The 21241-nt window shown below is 29.4% G+C and overlaps 1 protein-coding gene across 3 annotated transcripts in view; it reads left to right on the top strand.

The window, feature by feature from the left end:
• LOC122511380 overlaps positions 1-18556 on the top strand; it is a 145450-nt gene extending 126894 nt beyond the window's left edge. For all 3 annotated transcript variants that reach the window (XM_043626575.1, XM_043626574.1, XM_043626576.1), the window contains 12 exons: positions 10409-10975; positions 11452-11651; positions 12285-12385; positions 12575-12691; positions 12807-12957; positions 13246-13584; positions 13677-13772; positions 13852-13981; positions 14054-14205; positions 14286-14372; positions 14446-15713; positions 17441-18556. In XM_043626575.1, coding sequence (XP_043482510.1) covers positions 10409-10975; positions 11452-11651; positions 12285-12385; positions 12575-12691; positions 12807-12957; positions 13246-13584; positions 13677-13772; positions 13852-13981; positions 14054-14205; positions 14286-14372; positions 14446-15713; positions 17441-18455 — 4223 coding nt within the window. In that variant the 3' untranslated portion in view covers positions 18456-18556. The remainder of the gene's footprint in view (positions 1-10408; positions 10976-11451; positions 11652-12284; positions 12386-12574; positions 12692-12806; positions 12958-13245; positions 13585-13676; positions 13773-13851; positions 13982-14053; positions 14206-14285; positions 14373-14445; positions 15714-17440) is intronic.
• The last annotated feature ends 2685 nt before the right edge of the window (positions 18557-21241 follow it).

Below are 21241 nucleotides of genomic sequence, written 5' to 3'. Positions count from 1 at the left end.
CATAGACAGCAAAGCAATTTGGACGAACTTTGATGTGTGTGAACTTTAGGACGCGAATTACTAGGAGTCTGCGAGGCACCTTTATTTTCAAGGCGTTTTTTGCTTGTAACAGTTGCTTCAAGCGCACGAATACGCATATCTAAAAATTTATTGAATTCATTTAGAGAAGGTGGTTCTGTGGAATTACTTACAACTAATTCCCATTGATCGCGCGAAAATTTGTCAAGTTTATTAATCAAAATATAAACAAAAAGATCGTTTCCTTCGTCAATCGGACGATTGAGATTTGTCAAAGCTGTACTTACTGTAATAATAACATTACGCATGCGTTTTAAATTACTGAGAAAATCTGAAGTAATATCTGGAAGTTCTATTATTTTTTTTAAATAATCAAAAACTAAAGCTTTACAATTATCGTAACGAGATTCTAAATTTTTCCAAATAGTTTGAAAATTATTAGCGGTACCTGGTTGATTTTGCGCGATTACTGATGCTTCGTCTGCTAAACTAATTTTTAAGTAATGTAAACGCTCAGCATCAGAAAGAGATTCATTTTTAATTACCAAGGAAGTAAACAAGTCACGAAAAGCGAGCCACTCACTGTACTCTCCAGAGAAGGTTGGAATTTTGATGCGAGGTAGATGTACCGATGGCGCTGTTGATCGTCGTTGGCTGTCTTGATGTATAGAAGTTTCCTGTTGCGGAGTTGCTTGAACGACTGGTGGATCCGGAAGTCGAGACAAAATGAAGTCGACTGCATCCTCATAAATCTCCTCTGTTTCGATGAATTTTGCAGGATTATACACCTGCATATCGTTGGCGTCCTCATAATCGCTCACGGAATTGGTCGAAGAGCAAGGCGGATTTGCTATTAATAACGTGTGATTCTTTCTGCATCTCTCCCAGAATTCCTGTAGGTTTGATAGACGTCCAGTCAAAAATTGACGAGATGGATTTTCCTGGTTTGTCACACGTTTAGTGATTTTTATAATTGATTCGAATAAAACTTCTTGATCTTTCAATGTCAAAATATAATTGTCAATCGACATTTTTACGAACACTCGATATTTCTTTTTACTAGCAATGAATTTGGTTTACGAAGAAATGGTTTTTGTCGAAAAGGATTTTATAAAATACACATTGAAAAGGCACTGTTAATAAAGAGGCACAATTTGGCGAGGCGTCGCCATGAATCACTTAACGACACGAGAAAATTGTCACACAACGAAAGAGGTTATTTCCTTCTCCTTTCCGAATCCGGCTCGAAGGACCATGTTTTTACTTATTAGGATAAAAAAAGGAGAGTCAGAACTTTTATAATTTTCGTTGTATCACTATTAAACAGAAACTTTATTTGGAATTAGTGGATATTTATACAATTTAGCGGAGGTTTCAAAAATGCGTGTAGCGTGTACGAAAGATTGTAAGTACAATGGTGATATGGCGTCGCTTCACACACACTCACACATACACAAAAGCATGGCGTCGCAGTATACCATCAGATGGCGTAGAGGTAACGGCGCAGATATTCAAAATCAGAAATACAATTACAATCAGAAACATATAACAATAAATGACGAGATCCACTGCCGGATCCGCCCCAGCACCGAGCCAGTACAGACCTAACATCCGTCATTCTTCCGACGCGCGTAGAAGAATGAAATCTGCAGGCGGAACAAATCCAGAACCGCGCCAGTAGGGCAGTCATCGATTCGCTCCCGTGAGGGGAAGTGGCATTCTCCCACCATGCGGCCAGGGGCCTGAGTTCGGGGTTCGGAGCGAACGTAGCACAGCGGGGCGCCTGGTCCCTTAATCCCTCATTAAGTCATCCTTCCTTAATGACACTCTTTAAAAAATATAAATTTCTCAAATATAAACATTTTAAAGTTTTTTTTATTAAATTCAGATCCCTTATTTTATTACGAATCGATACATATGTTGTTTGCCTTTAAAATTTTAATATTTAAAAAAACTTTTAATTTATTATGAACTGACACTCAAATAAATTCATAGTAAATTTGAATTAAATGTGAATTGGATAAAAAAAATTGAAAAATGTTTATATTTAAGAAATTTATATTTTTCAATGAATGTCATTAAGGAAGGATGGCTTAATGAGGGATTAAGGGACCGGGCGCCCCGCTGTGCTACGTTCGCTCCGAACCCCGAAGTCAGGTACAGGCTGCATGGTGGGGGAAGGCCCCTTCCCCTCACGGGAGCGAATTGATAATCGCCCGTCTATTTGCTCTGCTTTTTGAATGCAATTTTTCTCTAAGCCCAGATTCTCAGACCTCCGAGATGGTCGAGCGGTTAAAGCGTTCTATCTTGCGTCCCCTACGTCATCAAAACCTGCGTTGCGATATATAGTTAGGTGCTCGAATCCCTGCGTTTAGGAATTTTCTTAATATAATTATAAGCTACGACTTTAATAAAAAAAAATGAAATACTGTGTTTAGGAGTGTGTATTTAAGTAGTTCTTCCAGCTTAAAATTAAAAAAAAATTGAAATAAATAGACAATTTAAAACATTTAAATTTAACTTAGATTTTGCTTTTTGTAATTTATTTTAAAACAATCTTATTCATTTGAAAAATGCCTACAGCAAAAGATAAAAATATTATTATTGTATTTAAATTAAATATATTTTCAACTAAAAACACAAATTTTACAAAAAGCAAAGCTGTTATAATAAACAGCCAAGCAATGACCAGAAAAAAGCAAGAACCCACGCTAGGTACTGTCGAACGCCTTGTTACCATACGAACAACAGAAAATCAAATCTGGTTATATAGGGGAGAGTGGGGCAAAATGGGGTAGGCGGGTCAAATGGGGTACCTCTGTTTTTCCATGATAGGTAGTTTTAATTTTTTTATCCTTGACATATATCATTCATGTTGATAAGAAACTGTTATTAATTATGAAGACACACAAAAAATTTTTTTTTTTTGAAAGTTATACAACTTTTAAGTTTTAAGTAAAAAAAATATGAATGTTTATCGAAATTAAAGTGCTTACAAAACTTTTTAGGATAATGCATTTAATTTGGCAAGTGTGGGATCTTTTTCAGTACTAATTCTAGAGTAATTTCCAATAGAATAGATTGTTAAATTGTTTACAATAACTTAGATACATTGCATTTTGTTTTAATATGCAGTGTGGGGCAGAATGGGGTACCTAAGTGTGGGGCATGCCGGAAGCTACGCCGTTTCATTAAAACTATTTAAAAACATTATATTATGTATATTTAAAGGTTTCCTGCAGAAGAATCAATATTTTTGTTTGGAGACATTTATACCATCGATGTTTCACTATCGATATAACGATATTTTGCAATATCGATGTTTTTTTGTTAAATTCTAATAAATATTACTTGTTTTTTCATAATAATAAAGAATCCTACTTTTTGTTTGTATTTATAATCTCATACAACAAGAATTTAATGAATTTTGAAAAAATATTCCATGTTTTGTATAGTTATTTGATACCACCCCATTTTGCCCCACGGGTGGGGCAAAATGGGATTTTAGCACTTTCTCAGAAAATACGATATTAGTTCTTTCAAAAATTTTTTCTTCGCTATTATCATAATTTTCTCAAAGCTAAGTGTACAAAGAAGAATTCTGAAGTTTAGCTGAATCGGTTTATTCGTTTGGTTCTCTGTAAACAGCCAATTTCAAAAAGGTACCCCATTTTGACCCACTCTCCCCTACACGTTTCAGACATGTTCCGCGTTCCAAACCTGCTTTGGCACAGACTTGGTTACCAGATATGGCCCAGATCTAACCAGATCAGTGCCAGACCTGATCCAGACTTCAATTGCTACCCGGGAAATTGTTCGATGAGTTTTATTTTTTATATGAAAATAATTGAATCCCTATAAAAATTGTATTATTATTTATGAAAATAATTGAATCTCTGTAAAAAATTGTATCATTTATGAAAATAATTAAATTCCTAAAAAGAATTTTATTATTCTAGAAAATAATTGAATTATTGGGAAGATTTTTGTTTTTTTAAATAATTGAATGTTCGTGAAGAATTGTATTAAAATTCTTTGAAAATAATTAAATTCCTGTGAAGAATTTTATTAAAACTTTTAAAAATAATTGAAATTCTGCGATGAGTTTTATTATTTATGAAAAATTCAGAATTTCTAAAAAAAATTTGTTATTTATAAAAATAATTGAATTTTTGCGAAGAGAACTGCTTTTAATGTCACTAATCTATAAAAGTATCCAAATAGTAATAGATCGTAAAAAAAGTATAGTTAATAGGTTAATACACTGAAAAAAATGATAATGTAAATTTTGACATACAAGTATGGTTAGGATGTATAGCTGAAACAGCAATACTGTATTGCTGTTCTTCAAATACAGTATTGGTGTTCTCCACATACATATGGCTGTTCTACACTCCGTATGTCTGAAACAGCAGAACTGCATGGCTGTTCCATATCCACCAATATAATATGTGAGAATTGGCTATATTTATGGTAGTACCATAAATATATTTTTTTCAGTGATAGTGGGTTGATAGTGCGAAGCCTTTAAAAGGGAAATTTTTTCTCCAAAAGTGTCTAATTTGAATTTTTGCACATGAGACATATAGATTTCAACATTTCGTTGACTTTAATAAGTATATTAAAATAAAGAGTTGAAATGGCACATGAAAATGTTGAAATTCTTTAATTATAGTGTAGATTAAGAAAATTATCTTTCCATGCAGGCAGAGCGAGTTTTTGCAATGTGAAAGATATAATTCGTATTGAGCTTAAGCCTTTGCGAAAGTGTATAATCGGTGTGAGACAGTTTAGAAAGAAAAAAATAAATAAATAAAAGAATCAAGTGCATATTAAACCAAGGATAGTTTCCAATTTCCCGTGGCGGCAGACGGGAAATCGACGTCTAGTCATACATCCGCTATACTAAACAACATAAAATAAATGTGTTTGCATTCTTTACTAAATATCTTCCCTTTCTCCACTCTAATAATATCATCTTCAATAAGTTCACCACCTCTCTAATAATAGACTTCCAATAAGGCTAATGTGTGCTCCGTCACTAATTTTCATCACACCAACATTCAAATTATAACACCCTAATTAAATTTCATTTTCTTAATTTAGCTATTACAGGAATACCCTAATTTTAGTTATTTAGCTAATACAGATTCTTTTCTTTTCTTTAATAATTAATTCAACTAATTATTTCCTTATGATGAATTAAAATAAATTGGAAAATATTTTCCAACAAAGAAAAGTTTTTTTCTTCTTCTTCAAAAATGAAAATGATTCTTGGAGTGAAAATATTACGGGATAATTAAGTTGAAGATCAAAGCAAGAGATAGCGAGTGACATCACGCTCTGATGTTCTGATACCACAAGTTTTGTTTTTATTAAAGTTAATTGAGCAATGTTCTACTTAGAATAGAGACCGGACGCATCCGAGATTCCGGTGCATCTGTTCATTGATCGAATATCATTTAATGTAGTTCATAATAAATATGTGCGGTCAGTGTCGCGACTATGAAATTTATTCCATGGGGTCAAAAAGACGTCCTATATAAGCTCATTAATAAAAATGGAAAAATAAAAATCAGAGTGAAATACATTTCAAAATCCTCACTGAAAGAAATTCTTAGTAGATTTGACTACTTTTTAACTACTTTCCTTAGTTCAATAAGTCCCCAAAGATAATTTTGAACTTATATTAATTATCAGATATGTAGTTGAATGAAGTGATAATACAGTTGCATTAACTACTTTTCTTAGTTAAATAGGAACCAATGACAGTTTTGCAGTAGAATTAACTGCTGATATGTAGTTAAAGTTACTAAGATAACTCAGTAATAAAGTAACTACTGAAAATGGTAAAATAAAATTATTTATAATTTATTGTAAATATTATCGAGTTGTATTTTTTTATATTTCCCCCTACCCACTTTTGTTTACCTATACCTTATTTATTTAATGTCTATATACCTAACGGAGAAAAATCTCTAAACGTCGGGAGTTGAACGCTCGACCCTAACATTCGTAAACCGATAACCTAACCACCTAACCACGCTCGCCCGCTTCGATGAGTTGCTTAATACTTATAGGCATTCCAGACACCGTTCAACTGATAACTGTAGTTAATTTTACTACTTAAAGTAGTTGCATTTACAACTTTTCACAGTTGATAATCTTCTATAAAAATCTATAACATAAATTACATGGAAAATAATTCAACTCCTAGAAGAAGTAAAAACTACTACAAAATTAGTCTATCGAACTACTTTAAGTAGTAGAATCTACTACTTTCTGTAGTCATTTCTGTAACATACCTGCAGTTACAAAGTTAACTATAAAATTACATTAATTTAATTAATAATTTTTAACTACATAAAACAGTTAAAATAAGTATCAAAAGTAGCCAGACCAACTAAAAAAGTAGTTCGTTTTATTACTTTTTACTCTACTAAGGGGATGTAGTTGAAAATGTCTCATGTATTTTTTTCAGTGCTCTCATCGTCTAAATCTTACTTTTAAATATGAAAAGTACCTACACATATTTAACTTATATTTTGTATACAGTAAGAAAAGCTATCCGTCAGTCATAGGAAAGTATGGGAATCGCATAAGTCTGTCTCACTCCCACTCATGGGATATGACTGACGTGGTAGGTTTTCGTACTGTATATATTTATATTATAAATATTATAGGTAGGGGAGACTGGGGCGAAAGGTTAAATTTTGCATAAATTATTTTTTTAGACAATATAATCCGCTTAGATGCAAATATTTATATATCAATATTGTAGGGCAACTTGTCCTCTACAACTTTCAATAAAAAAGTTTCTGATATTTTCGCATAAAATACATGTTTTGTCCTTTTTTGAAAATTTTGTGTTCCTTAACTTTTCGCCCCATGTTGGGGCGAAAAGTTAAATGGCTGGAGCTAAATGTTAAATTCTATATTTTTAGCCTACTAAAACTATTTTCTAATAGGTGTTAAGTAGTAAATAAGTTAAAGTATACGTAAACAAGTAATTTAGTTAATAAAAGATCTGTGTTTATTTAACAAAAGATTTAGAACAGTTATAAAGTTAATAAACTAAAATTTCAAAAAAAAAAAAATTTTGGTTTATTTAACGAGAGCGGTTTTGTTTTTTGACAGAGTACTTTCCCAATGCCAAAAAAATAATTTTTAAACAAATAAACCCAAAAAAACGAAAAATGTAAAAAATATTTTTAACAACATCTAAACATACATTTAACTTTTCGTCCCACCCATTATTTAACTTTTCGCCCCAGGGTGCATTTTTGGCTTTAACAACAAATACAATAGATCTGACTAAAGATATTTAATAGCAAATACCTTTAGGTATCTCTTCAGGGGACCCAAATAAGGACCTAAAAAAATCGCGATGAGAATAAATTAAAAAAATATACTTAAAAGTTAATATTTTCTTTTACGAAAAAATTTTCAAAAGTAGGGTGAAAAAAAAATTTAAATATGGACACCACAAAAATGAACAGAATGTCACATAACTCCGGACATTTATTTAGGGTGATAACACCATCCTATAATTAAAATTGCAATGCTCTAACTATTTCCGTTCAAAACATAATGAATTTTAACTGTTTTCACAGTTTAACCTTTCGCCCCAGTCTCCCGCGTCTCCCCTATATATTATAGATTATATTTAATTTCATTTTTTTTAATTTTCACTCTCGAAAAATTTCTTTAACAATTTTTTATTTTTTAATATCAATTTTAATCTTTGGATAAAATGTTGAACAGTATAAGAAATTTTTTTTTTTTATTTGGGGCCAAAAATCTATAAAATTGCATTTAACGCAATGGTAATGAGGGGAGGGGAGGGGGTCTAAAAAGTCTGAAAAATTGGTAACGTAGGGGAGAGTGGGGCAAAGGCGCTAGGTTTACATTTATCGATGTATATTTTTTAAATTAAGCAATAAATTTATGCGGTCTTTGTTTTCCATTATTCTAAAACTAATCAACAAGAAATTTTAATAGTTGTTATTTAGTATATTATAATTATAAACACATTATTTAATGAAATTTAAAAATTGGGGAAAATTAAAAATTTTCATGTTGCATAAAAAAGGTGTACTATCTGATGTCAATAACTATAGGCCAATCTCCCTTATGAATTGCATTGCTAAAATTTTTTTTCAAGTTTTATCTAATAGACTTAATAATTGGGTTGAAGTTAATAATTTGATTCCGGAGTTTCAATCTGGATTCAGAAGAGGAAGAGGTTGCCTAGACAACTTATTCTCCCTTCATTCCACCATTCAGATTCAACTTCGACATAAACGCAGGGCAGTCTTCGCGGTTTTCATTGACTTTAAAAGCGCGTTTCCCTCGGTGTGTCATCGACTGTTATGGTTAAAGCTACAAGGTTTGGGTGTGAGTTCTAAATTCATAAAATTATCATTTTATTATTGCAAAACAATTTTTTTGTTATATTTCTTAAAATATTTGATATTTTTAGGTTTTTCTTTTTTTAATCAATTCGTCTGATTGCATTGCAACTTAATTTTAAATAAATAACACAGTATTCTTTACAAGAATTCAATTATTTTCGAAAATATAATAAAATTCAATTAGTTTTAACAATATTTTAATAAAATTCATGGTAAAATTTCAAAATATTAAATTTCAAAATATTAAAATTCTGCAGAATAATTCAATTATTTTTAAAAATTTTAATAAACTTCTTCACAGGAATTCAATTATTTTCTAAAATAATGAAATTTTATTCTTAGCAAAAATTCAATTATTTTCAAGAGTTTTAATAAAATTCTTCTAAATAATTAAATTATTTTTATAAATAACAAAACTCTTCGCAAAAATTCAATTATTTTTGTAAATAATAAAAATTCCTCAGTAATTTGATTATTTACAAATTTTTTAAAAAGTTTCTTCGCAATAATTGAATTATCTTCATAAATAATATAATTTTTAATAGGGATTCAATTATTTTCATAAGGGAGCGTCTCGGGAGCGTTCACAAATGATGTCACGTTTTTTTTGGGGGGGGTCTCTACTAAACGTGACACAATGTATGTTTACATGTGAAATTGCATGATATTGCGTGGCAGGGGGGTCTAAAATCCCGAAAAATTGCGTGAGATCATTTGTGAACGCTCCCTAAATTATAAAGCTTATTGAACAATTTTAATTTTTTTGATACGATTTTTATTGAATTTATCAAAAAATGTAATTATTCTAAAAAATGTTATTAAAATTCGTCGTAAGAATTCAATTATTTGAAATTTGTTGATAAAATTATGTATAAGAATTCAATTTTAAGAAATATTCATAATTATTTAATAAATTATCTATGTTTGCATTTAAATAATTGAATTCTTGTAGAATTTTCTAATAAAAATTGATTTAAGAATTAATTTCAGTTAAAGTTTTAGATAATAATTGAATTTTTGAGAAGTTACTAATAATTGCAATTTTTAGAAATAATTCAATTTTGTAAAGGTTTCAAATTAAAATCTTTGAAAATATGAATTTTTTATATTTTTAATTAAAAATTATATGCAGAACTAATTTTTTTCAAAAATCTTAATCGAAATTTTTTTCAAGTTTTTATTTTCTATTGTATATTTAATTGAAGAATTTCCAAATAATTGAAATTTCAATTAAAATTGAATTTTAAACAAATGGATTTAACAATTTTCAAAAAAGAAGTTTTTCAAAAATTATTAAAAATAATTGATTTAAAGAAGAATTTTAGTTTAAATTTCTAGAAAATAATTGTATTGAATTGATGAAAATAATTGTAAAAAGTTACACTAACAATATTCTTATATTATAATATAAAATAATCAAAGATTTTATCACTCGATCACCTTTAATTATTAGAAAACATGAAGAAAGCAATGACTCCGAGTCTTTGACTCGTAGTGATCGATTTTTTCTCATAATATTCTTATAAGTTGTTGAATTTCAAAAAGGTTTGAATTTGAATGTTTTGAAGAATTTTAATTCCTATGGGAAAATAATAATTAAATACTTATTTAAAAATGAAGTTACTGTTGTTTTCGAATAATTTTGCATTTGAATAAAATCGGAAATAAATGTAATAGAACATTTTTTTTGAGTATCAAATATTTTTTCGAGTGAATCAGAATATTCTTTAGGGTCAGGGAAAAAGTTAAAATCAGTTAGGAAAAAGTCAGGAGAAAAAAATAAAATTTTCGTGGCAACCTTGAATTAATTAAAGATTAAATGGATCTTGTATTTCGAAGAAGTAAAGATGAGATTCATCTAAATGTAGAACAAGTTATTAAAACGGGACATAAAGTAAATTTTTTTCGAATGATGTATAAATGAGCTGGTTTTAAAAATGAGCATCCAAATAAAGCAGAAATACTTTTTATTTCAGGTACCTCGACAGACTTAGTGCCTCAGTTGCTTGGGATGTTCGACGAGCTTGCACGAAGGGGGAATGGCTACTCGAATCATGTAGTCCTGCCATCATCCTGCAACATACCAGCAGCCCTGCAAAAACGTCTCAGCTTGGTCTCACAATCTCATCGTGAATCCATATTGGGTCCTTTGTGCTCTTCCGAATCCATGATCAACAACTCCAATTGGGAAGAAGTTACGAACGAAATGGAGTCTGATAAACCCCTAGATGGCTCGAATCAGTTGAACCAAGAAGCACCATCGTCCAAGAAGATTGATAAGAATGATGACACTGTTCAATCTCAGACAACACTCAAGGAGCGCTCTGTCTCCGACGACAAGTCACTCTATCATCGTGAAAATAATGATTTGACGGCACTTCGTTACAGCAGACATCGCAGAACGGGAAGTCGGCCATTATCCGGAAGTTCCATTGCTTCCAGTACATCATCGAGTGGCTGCAGTAATCAGGAAAATACCTGTCCTGCTAATCCCTGTTTGACCTCTGTCGAATCACTCGCTGACACTTGTGCCAGTTCTCAAGGTAAACGAGAGGGAAAATCCTCTTTGATATGATAAAAAAACCCATAATTGTATAGATTTAAAGACAAAGATTCTTTAATTATTCTTTAATTAACAGGAAAACTATCATTTTTTTACTATTTTCATTAGAAAGTTTAGTTGAAATTAATGATATAGTATTTTGAGAAAGGTTCCCGACCCTCGTGATATTTACAATGAAATGAAAATCGTAAATTTATTTTAATTCCTCAGTCTTAGTTGCACTATAAAAGTGTTTAACAGTTTAAAAGTTTAAAAGTGTTTTTGAGTTTCTAATATAACTTTTGATATAATGGACAAATCTGTTTTTATATTTCAATCATTAGCTGTTAATTATTACCCGATTCTTGGCTATTAATTACAGTTAGAGTAGTAAAAAGAATATGGTTTATTACTAAGTGGTGTACCTCGAAACGATTCGATTTTTTTCAATTAATTGAAAGAAATTTTCTTTTTTAGGCTCAGGGGACAGTGGTGTGGTTGTAACAGTTTCTGAAGCCAGTTGTCGAATTGAAGCTGCCAATAGTATAAATAATAATCCCCTGTTACATCACAGGCCTCGATATTGTGATCCCCATCGGAATCCCGTGGAAAGAGTTCTCGTTGAAATTGTAGATACTGAAGCTATTTATGTTGAACACCTTCGACAAGTCATTCAAGTAAGTCACTTAATTTTCTCACCGTGAAAATCGTTCGATAAAATTTCAAACAACAAATGTATTTTTAAATATCCTACAAGATAGTTATAATAGTTTAATAGTTAAACAAAAAGTTTCAAACAAAAAAGTTGAGAAAATGTCATTTTCCACAATTTTTGGTTTTTAAAATACCAATAAATTTCGAAATTTATTATCGAATTAGGTTTAAAAATAGGTCAATCGAAGCGTTTTTTAATGCTCTAAAAGTTGGTAACGATAATTTTAAAGTTACTTCTACATTTTTCAACAAAATTTTCAAGAAAGTCTTATTTTCCAAAATTTTAGATTTTAAAAGTTTATCTCCGGTTAATATAGACGAAAAATGTTCAATTAGGGTTCAAAAGATGCGTCTAAAAAACTCTACAAAATTATGGAAAAACATTTATAGGTGTCCTAACATTTTTTAAAGTTATGGGCCAAAAATGATTTTTTGAAAAATTAAAAATCCAAAAAAAATAAAGTTAAACTTTATGAATCGGACTGAAAATACTCTTATATTATGTCCGCACGTGAGACCTACAATTTAAAAAAAATTTGTCCCTGAAGCTCTTCATAATCTTGAGATATTATTAACAAATAAATTTTTGTTTAAAGGGATATCTTATATTTTGGCGAGACGATCCAGCTTCTCTAGTACATCATTTGCAACTTAACGATTTATTTAGCAATATTGAAGATATTTTCGAATTTAATAGGTATTTATATTCATTACATCGCTGATTTTTATTATTATTCAGCAAAATTTTACAATTTCTATAATTTGATTTTTAAAAGTATTAATTTTATTAAGTATAGGTTTTTTTTAATCATTAATAATTTATTAAGTAGTAATTTTATTAAATATTAATTTTATTAATTATCAATTTTATTGTTTTTATCAACAGGCAATTTCTTACCGAAATAGAAAATTGTGGATTAGATCCAATTTGCGTAGCAAATACCTTTATTAAACACAATTCAGGATTTAAAGTCTATACCGAGTATTGCACAAATTATCCAAGGTGAGATTTCTTTTTATTTTTTGCGTAAAGAATAAAGAATTCAATTATTATTATGATTTTCAAAAAAATAATATTATTGTTTATTCATCATTCCGTTATGTCTTTTGGAATTTAGGACGGTTTCAGTATTAACGAAACTTATGAGTCAAGAGGAATTAGCGAGTGCTTTTAAAGAACGACAAGCGGCACTGGACCATGCTTTACCCCTCGGAGCATATTTGTTAAAACCAGTTCAAAGAATTTTAAAGTACCATCTACTTCTAAAGGTAAATTCGAAAAATATTATGTCCCGTTCCTTTTAAATTCTTTGCCACTTTTCCCAATTCTTTTTGTTCTCTCTCTCTCTCTCTCTCTCTCTCTCTCGTTTAATTTTGTAAACTTTATTTAAAATTAAATGTAATTTAAATTAAAAAATTTTTAATTAAAAATTTATTATACAAATTTGTGAATAGAAATTGATGTGAGAATTTTCAATCGGAGTTATCTACTTTTTATACAATTGAATTATCAGGATGGAAAAATAATTTCAGTATTGTTTTGTTGATTAATTACAGAATTTATCAAAAGAGTATGGTGCTGGTTATTATGACAAAGAAAACCAGACTGAAGGCAGCAAAGCAATTGAAGGTGCACTAGAGGCGATGAACGGTATTGCGGATCATATCAATGCTATGCAAAAGAAACACGAACACGCTGTGCGAGTTCAAGAAATACAGTCTCTATTGTATGGCTGGACAGGTCCTGATTTAACAACGAGTGGTGAATTGGTCGCGGAAGGGAGATTTCGTATGAGAGGAGCTAAAGCTCCAAGGCACGCTTTCTTATTCGAGAAAATGCTTCTCCTCACCAAAAAGAAGGAAGACGGTCTACTCGTTTACAAAACTCACATTATGGTACATTTTCCAATTTCTTTCTTTCATTTATTATTTTTTATTCCTTATTAATATTTATTATTTTTCTTAACAGTTTTTATATTTCTTTTCAGTGTTCAAATCTTATGTTGATTGAAAGTATTCCTGGTGAACCTTTCAGCTTTCACGTCATCCCTTTTGATAATCCGCGATTGCAGTATACATTACAGGTAAAAATCGTATAAAAATTTGCAATTTTTTCTCCCTTGATTAATTATTGTAGAAACTAAAATTATTATTTTTTCACAGGCGCGAAATTTAGAACAAAAGAGAGAATGGACTCTACAGATAAAAAGCGTAATTTTAGAGAATTATAATGCTGTGATACCTTCACATGCGAGACAGTTGGTCTTGCAACTTGGGCAGAGGCAATCTGAAGGTACTGGAAAAAGAATTCCCCAATTTCTTTCAATTAAAAACAGGACTAACAAATTTTTTTATTAAATTACAGAAGACTGTAGCACGGTAGACAAAGTCTTAGCAAAGAAGCAATATTCATCACCTCCAGAATATTTAGAGAAGCGGAAGCAAGAGAGGGAGAGGAGGAGATCTGAGACTGGTGTTAGACAAAAATTAAAGAAGGGAAGAAAAATGGATGAAAATGTAAGTATTGAAATACTGAAAAAATAATCTAAATAAAAATAAGAAAAATTACAGAATAATAATAAGTTGATCAATTTTAGTCCTCCCTCTCGAACCACACTGAAGAAACTGGATCCAGAGAACAAAGTCTCAACAGATCGTGCGATACTCGTGCCTCGAAAGTCAAGGTAAAAATTAGACTAATTTTCTTTTATTTTCTTTTTATTATTATATTTTCAACTAACAATTGAATCGTTTCAGGATCGTTTCACAAGTTGGAGAAGGAAATCCGAACCAGGTTTTCAATCTTACATTAGTTTGAACATGTCCGACGAGGAACAAAAGGAAGATCGAGTCGACACTGAATTTGGAAATGCAGAGAGCGATTGCACTGTTGTCACGAATGAAGACGACACTTCGACAATTAATTCTGAAAATAATTCCTCAATTTCCGAGACCAAAGATACAAATGATCAGCAACCTCAACCTCAAACGGTGGAAGAAATAGTTGGTCATATTCTCATGCAAAATGAAGAATTCCAAAAGCTTATCGAGAAGCAAAGAACTAGTAATCTCATGAATGTGAGACAACAACGCTTCAACAAATGTATATCCGTCGACAGTTCCGATGAAAGTGATACCGAAAATACCAACTACTCGCAAGACTCCACAAATAATCGAAATACTCGTTTGCGAAACTCTTGCACTCGACGTGAACAAAGATTCGTCCGCACGAATAATGTCTGGAATTCTCTCTCCTCCATGCCTCAGCGTGTTAGTCCATCTCTTCGATTGCGTTACGATAATTTTCGATCCACCGAGGACAAACATCAAGATCAAAAAAAGACAAATCGTATTCAGGAAAAAAGAGCCATTTTCGAAGCATTCAAGCGGCAGAGTATCGTCACCGAGAGTAAAATTATCAAAACTGCACTTCGAATACGAGAAAATTCAACTTCAAGTGTTGAGGAAAATCAAAAGGAAAAAACCATTGAATCGACGAAAAGTGAAACTAACAGTAATTACGAGGCAGTCGTCACGGAAAATGTCGAACCAAAAGGCTTTGAAAACTATGATAATTTACATAATGTTTGGGAAAGTTTGAAAGATGTTAAAGATCAAGAAGGAAATGACAGTCCAACGAGGCCGGCAGTTTGGCTAACGAAGCTTTGTGAAGGTTTACCGGTCTCGCCGCAAAAAAGCGGATCGTTACCCCGTAGTTTCCAAATCAGTCCAACGTCTTGTCTCCATCCAACAAAACCGCGATTTCTACAGCGTGACGGTAAACCAATGAGCGAACGTCCTTTTACAATCGCTTCTGATAAACCAGCCGAGATCAACTTGGAGGATATGGAAAGATACGCTTCTACTTGTCAAACGGGAGGACGAATCGCCAAGTTTCCTACTTCTGTCTCAACTTCGTCAACCAACTTCTTCTGCTCGCTTCACGACTCAATGACTGATGCCTATTCTGAATTGCACGTCGCTCCTACCATCACCAATGTGCATCCGGATCATAAAATTTACAGGTGAGCTTTTTTTTCACACGAAAAATCTATATTAATAATCTTTGTATTCTAGCAATTTAATTCAATTTCAATTGACAACAATGGATATCTTTCGAAAATCTTTCAATTTTTCAAAATAAATTAAACTCTTTCCAGGAATGTAATTTAAATTCTGTGTTGAAAATAATTTAATTTTTGGGAGGAATTTTATTTAAATATTTTTAAATAATTAAATTCTTTCGAGAAATTTTATTGAAATTATATTGGAAATAATATTTTAAATGATTTCAATGTAAAACTTTTTTGATATTTAACTATTTTTAAAAATTACAACTGTATTTCTTAGAAAATTAAATTATTTTTTTTGTTAAATTTATTTTCAGAAATTTCAATTTAAAAGTCTTTTGAAATTTAATTATTTCCGAAAATTCACATTACAACGCTTCTAATATTCAAGATTATCTAAAATTTTAACTGAAATTCATTTTCAAATCAATTTTTTTTAGAAAGTTCTACGAGAAGTCAATTATTTAAATAAAAAAATTAATAATTTATTGAACAATTGAATATTTTTAAAGCGTAAAAAACACTAATTGTTTATAAAATTGTTATTAAAAATTAAAAATTTTTCAAACTTTTTTTTCACAATTAAGTTTATTTAAAAGAGTGGATATTCAATAACTACCAAAAAAATTGCCATTAATTTCTAGCAAAACAGTAATGAGTTATTAATTTTTTTCTTAAATAATGCAAAAATTTTTTATTATAAAAAAAGGTATAAATATTTAAAATTTTGAAAAACGGTTAAAAGTGTTTTTTTGATTTGCTGTGAACTACAGATTTTCATAAATGTTTTGACTTTTCCAAAACTATAAAAAAATTTTATTCACGGTTGACGCGTTTTGACTAATTAGTTATAAAAATAATTGATCTAATCGAATTTTTGAGAAGAATTTTATTATTTATGAAAATAATTTAATGTCTGCGAATATTTTTATCAAGATTTTTTTTTAAATAATTGAATTCTTTCGATCAATTTTAATAATATTTTTATAAATAATTGCATTTTTCGAGAAATTCATTAAAAATTGTATCAAAAATATTTGAAATCTTGCGATGAATTGTATTATTTATAATATAAAATAATTAAATTCTTGCAACGAATTTTATAAAAATTTTCTGAATAATAAATTGAATTCCTGTGAAAAATTATAATATTTGTGAAAACAACTGAATTCCTGCGGAAAATTTTATTAAATTTTTTTTCAATAATTGAATTTTTGCGAAGAATTTTATCCAAATTTTATTTTAAATAATTGAATTTTCCCATCAATTTTAATAATGTTTTTAAGAATATTTGCATTTTTCGAAGAAAAAATTTAAAATTGCATTTAAAATAATTTAAATCTTGCGATAAGTGTCATTATTTATTAAAATAATGAAAAAAATTTTTTAAAATATTCTTGCAAAGGATTTTATAAAATATTTTATAAACAATTGATTTTTTGGAAAAGTTTTATGAAAATTGAATTTTAAATAATTGAATTGCTGTGAAAAATTTGATTTTTTATGAAAATAATTGAATCGTTTCAAAGAATGTTATTAAAATTTTCAACTATTAGTGAATTGAAATTAGTGCAAATTGTCAAAAAATTGGTTTTTAGTGTCACAAATCTAAAAATAGTATCCAAATATTAATTATAATAATTTTAATTTAAATTTTATTTATTTCTTTTAAATTCTTTCAGGCCCAATGGAACTGGAACCATATCATTGAAAAATGTTCTATCCAAAGCCGGAAGTAGATTACAAGGTCTGAGATCTACAGCTAGTAGCGAAACATTAGAGTACAGTGACGAATTGGAAAGAACGAAGTTCTATCGATCAATGAATGGCGGCAAATCGAAAAAAAAGTACAAATTCAAATCATCCCGAGAATCTTCATCAGACGTTGAGGAAATGGTTAGTCCCACATCAAATGGTGCAAGAGTCTCAAGGAGTCATTTGCTTTACTACAAACAGGGAAGTTCCAGTTTGGGAGCTCGCATTGCTCAATCCGATTATGCCGATCCAACAACCCTCTTCTCCGAGAGCAAGCGACTAGAACTCGCCGCCTCTAAACAAAATCTTGCAGAGAAAAAGGATTCTACCGATACCGAGGAGAAAAAAATCAAATCCACGAAAGACAAGGATTTTGATCAATGTAAAACAATAGATGAAAAAACAGAAATCAAACAAGAACAATACAAAAAATTCGAAAGACAAGATAGTGAGATGGATAGTTTTTATGAAAGATCATTTGAAACAATAGAAAATTATATTGACGTTGATGTTGAAGATGCTTTTCGTGACAGTGCAATATTCAGCGACGGTGAAGATACACTAACAATTCGATCATCTCTCATCGAATTCGATGAAGCGATAAATAGAATGCCAATAAAATCGAAAGTCGCTCCTCCAATACCAGCGAAGAAGAGGTCGGACATTAATTCACTGCAAAATGGATGCAATGTCAAGTTGAAACCTGTGGTTATGCAGAAACCGGAGCATTTGAAACTTAGGCCGAAAACATTCAAACCACCCGATTTAGAAAAATCGATAGATTTAATCACAAAATCACCAATACAATCGGAAATAGAAAAATTAGGTAATAATATTCCTCTGTCAGAAATCGAAGACTTTGACGATGTTTCTGCGGGTCAAAGTCATGCAGGATGGGTTAAAAAAATGGTAGGTCAATTACAAAGTCGAAATGATACGTAATTTCAATGTTTTTAAGAATGATATGCGATTATTACATGAATTGCATAATCGGAATAAATTTTAATTAATGAACGAATATAAAAGATTTTAATTATGAAAAATGTGAAGTCTTTTTTAATTATTACGAAAATATTTCATTGTTATGAATTTTTGTGAAATTATAATATTTTTATCTATTCATGTGCATTAGGGTGTCCCAAAAAAATAAAAAGTTTTTTTTTATTGGGTCTCATCCCCTAAAAATCTTTTAATTTGTGTAAAAATAAGAACACAATATTTGGAAATAAAAATTTTTAATATTAACCCGTGGTTCAGAGCCTTTGAACCATAAAAACGCTAAAAATTTAGTGTTTTTTCATTTTTAACATAAATATAAATGTCAAAATATAATGATTAGGGTGTCATTGTAAAGATAATTAAATTACCTTTCGATCCATATGTCACAGTATAAGATTCAATGAAAATTAAGAGTGTTACACTCGATTAAAGATCAAATTTCATGGAAATTTTGATGATTTTTAGACACTTAAGTAACTAGTACTTTTTTCACATTAAACAGTAAAAAATATTTAGATTTTAATTTTTTTATTGAGAGTCTAACATTACAAAAATCCGTAATTTAATCGTCGATTAAATTCGTCTCAAATTCCCTTACCCGATTTTGAGACGAATTCGATCGACTTTTATGAAGTTCTCCGCCATTTTAAAATTTGAAAAACTGACATTGGACTGTAAATCAGCGACTTCAGTATTTCTTGATCACTGATTTTAGTAAGTTTAGTGGTTATATCTAAATTTATTGTTTCAATTTTTGCTGCAAATGTTGAAGGAATGATAAAAAATAAAAAAATAGTTTCGTTCACTAAATATAGTGTATAATTGTCATATTCAATCAAATCGAGGTCCACAAGGGCTAAAAATTTTCGTAATGTTAGATTCAATAAAAAAATTAAAACCTAAATATTTTTTACTGTTTAATGTAAAAAAAAGTACAAGTTACTTATGTGTCTAAAAATAAAAATCATCAAAATTTTTATAAAATTTGATCTTTAATCGACTGTAACACTTAATTTTCATTGAATCTTAAACTATGACATATGGATCGAAAGGTAATTTAATTATCTTTACAATGACACCCTATTAATTATATTTTGACATTTATATTTATGTTAAAAATGAAAAAACACTACATTTTTAGCGTTTTTATGGTTCAAAGGCTCTGAACCACGGGTTAATATTAAAATTTTTTATTTCCAAATATTGTGTTCTTATTTTTACACAATTTGAATTTTAGGGGATGAGACCCAATAAAAAAAAACTTTTTATTTTTTTGGGACACCCTAATGTGCATGTTATGTTGTATTTAAGTTTTTTTTCTCAAAAAATCCGTTATTTATTAATCATAGTTGTTGAGAATTTTAATTGTGAGGTATAAAAAAATATTTAGAAAAATTCTATTGTATTCGCGTTATTTTATATAAAGATTTCTACGACTCTTAGAGCGTATCTTGTGCCTTAAAAAGTGACATAAATATTTTATCATCGCTCCATTCTATATCAATGCTATGTTTAAAAGTATAGTAAAAAATGAAAATATTTTACAAAATGAGCTATTAATTAATGCGATCTGTATATAAAAGTAGAAATAAGTTTTACTGTTTTTGAAAAAAAAGTACTGATAACTTAGGATTGAAGTCTGATTAAAGATTGATCTTCCAATGTTGATTATTATTATTATTATTATTATTATTATTAGTATTATTATTATTATTATTATTATTTTTATTAATATTATCGTTGCAGTAACTATTTTCACATGTAAATTTTAATAGTAGTTCAACTAACAATTAAATGTTTTTATTCTCACTTTAGTATTACGCAAAACTTCCTGTGAATCCTCTCGACATGAGAAAAATAATAGATTAGTTCTTGAGAAAAATTAAAATATGTACTTAAATTTTACAAGAAACAAAATCGAACAACAGTTTTTAACATTTTTATGACAATAAAATGAAAATTGAAAAGAAAACTGTTTTGTCTAATTATTTCTTCTCGAAAATAAAAAAATCGTGAAAGGGGAATGAGTATTACGATTTACGATTCAATATTTATTAATTATGAACGTCTATTTACATAAAATGTTTACACATGTAAATAAATATATAATTCGTGATATTATGTACAATTTCTATATTGTATTTTATTGACGCTAACTAAGCGAATATTACTATTTTTTTATCTCGTGATATTTAAATACGAAGAATACTTTTTCTATAATCTTTTCTTTCCGTGATTGGTGTTTTTTTTTGCTTTTGCTCGTATTTTTACGGTTTTAATGTTTTTTTTCATATATAAAATATCCTGCGAGAGACACCAAAACGCAATTAGAAACTCTTAAACGTAAATATATATGATTCTTAAACTTGTTTTTTCTAAAATGCTTGACCATCTGTCAAGACTACTTTCCACTAGTGCTTCGATTATCGGGTTTTTTTTATTGATTGAAGAAAATTTTCATTTTTACCTCGTCTTACATTTATATGTAAAATTTCAACATGAACAATTTTCAAGAAGCAATATTAAATATAGATCTATATGTGTATATATATATATATATATTCTCTCTTTCTGTTTCTGGCTTTTCACCTTCCAAAATATTGTTTCATTCTTTTAAATTCGTTAGCAGGATAAATCCAAATATTGTACTAGACCACTAACGAAAATTTCTATTTAATACGTTCTATTAAAATATTAAAACAGAGAATTCGGATTTTTCAGTTAAGTGA

Source organism: Leptopilina heterotoma, unplaced genomic scaffold, assembly GCF_015476425.1.
Source record: "Leptopilina heterotoma isolate Lh14 unplaced genomic scaffold, ASM1547642v1 Lhet_81, whole genome shotgun sequence".
NCBI classification, from domain to species: Eukaryota; Metazoa; Arthropoda; class Insecta; order Hymenoptera; family Figitidae; genus Leptopilina; species Leptopilina heterotoma.
The sequence above is the reverse complement of the archived record's forward strand: the minus strand, read 5'-3'. Positions and strand labels throughout refer to the sequence as shown.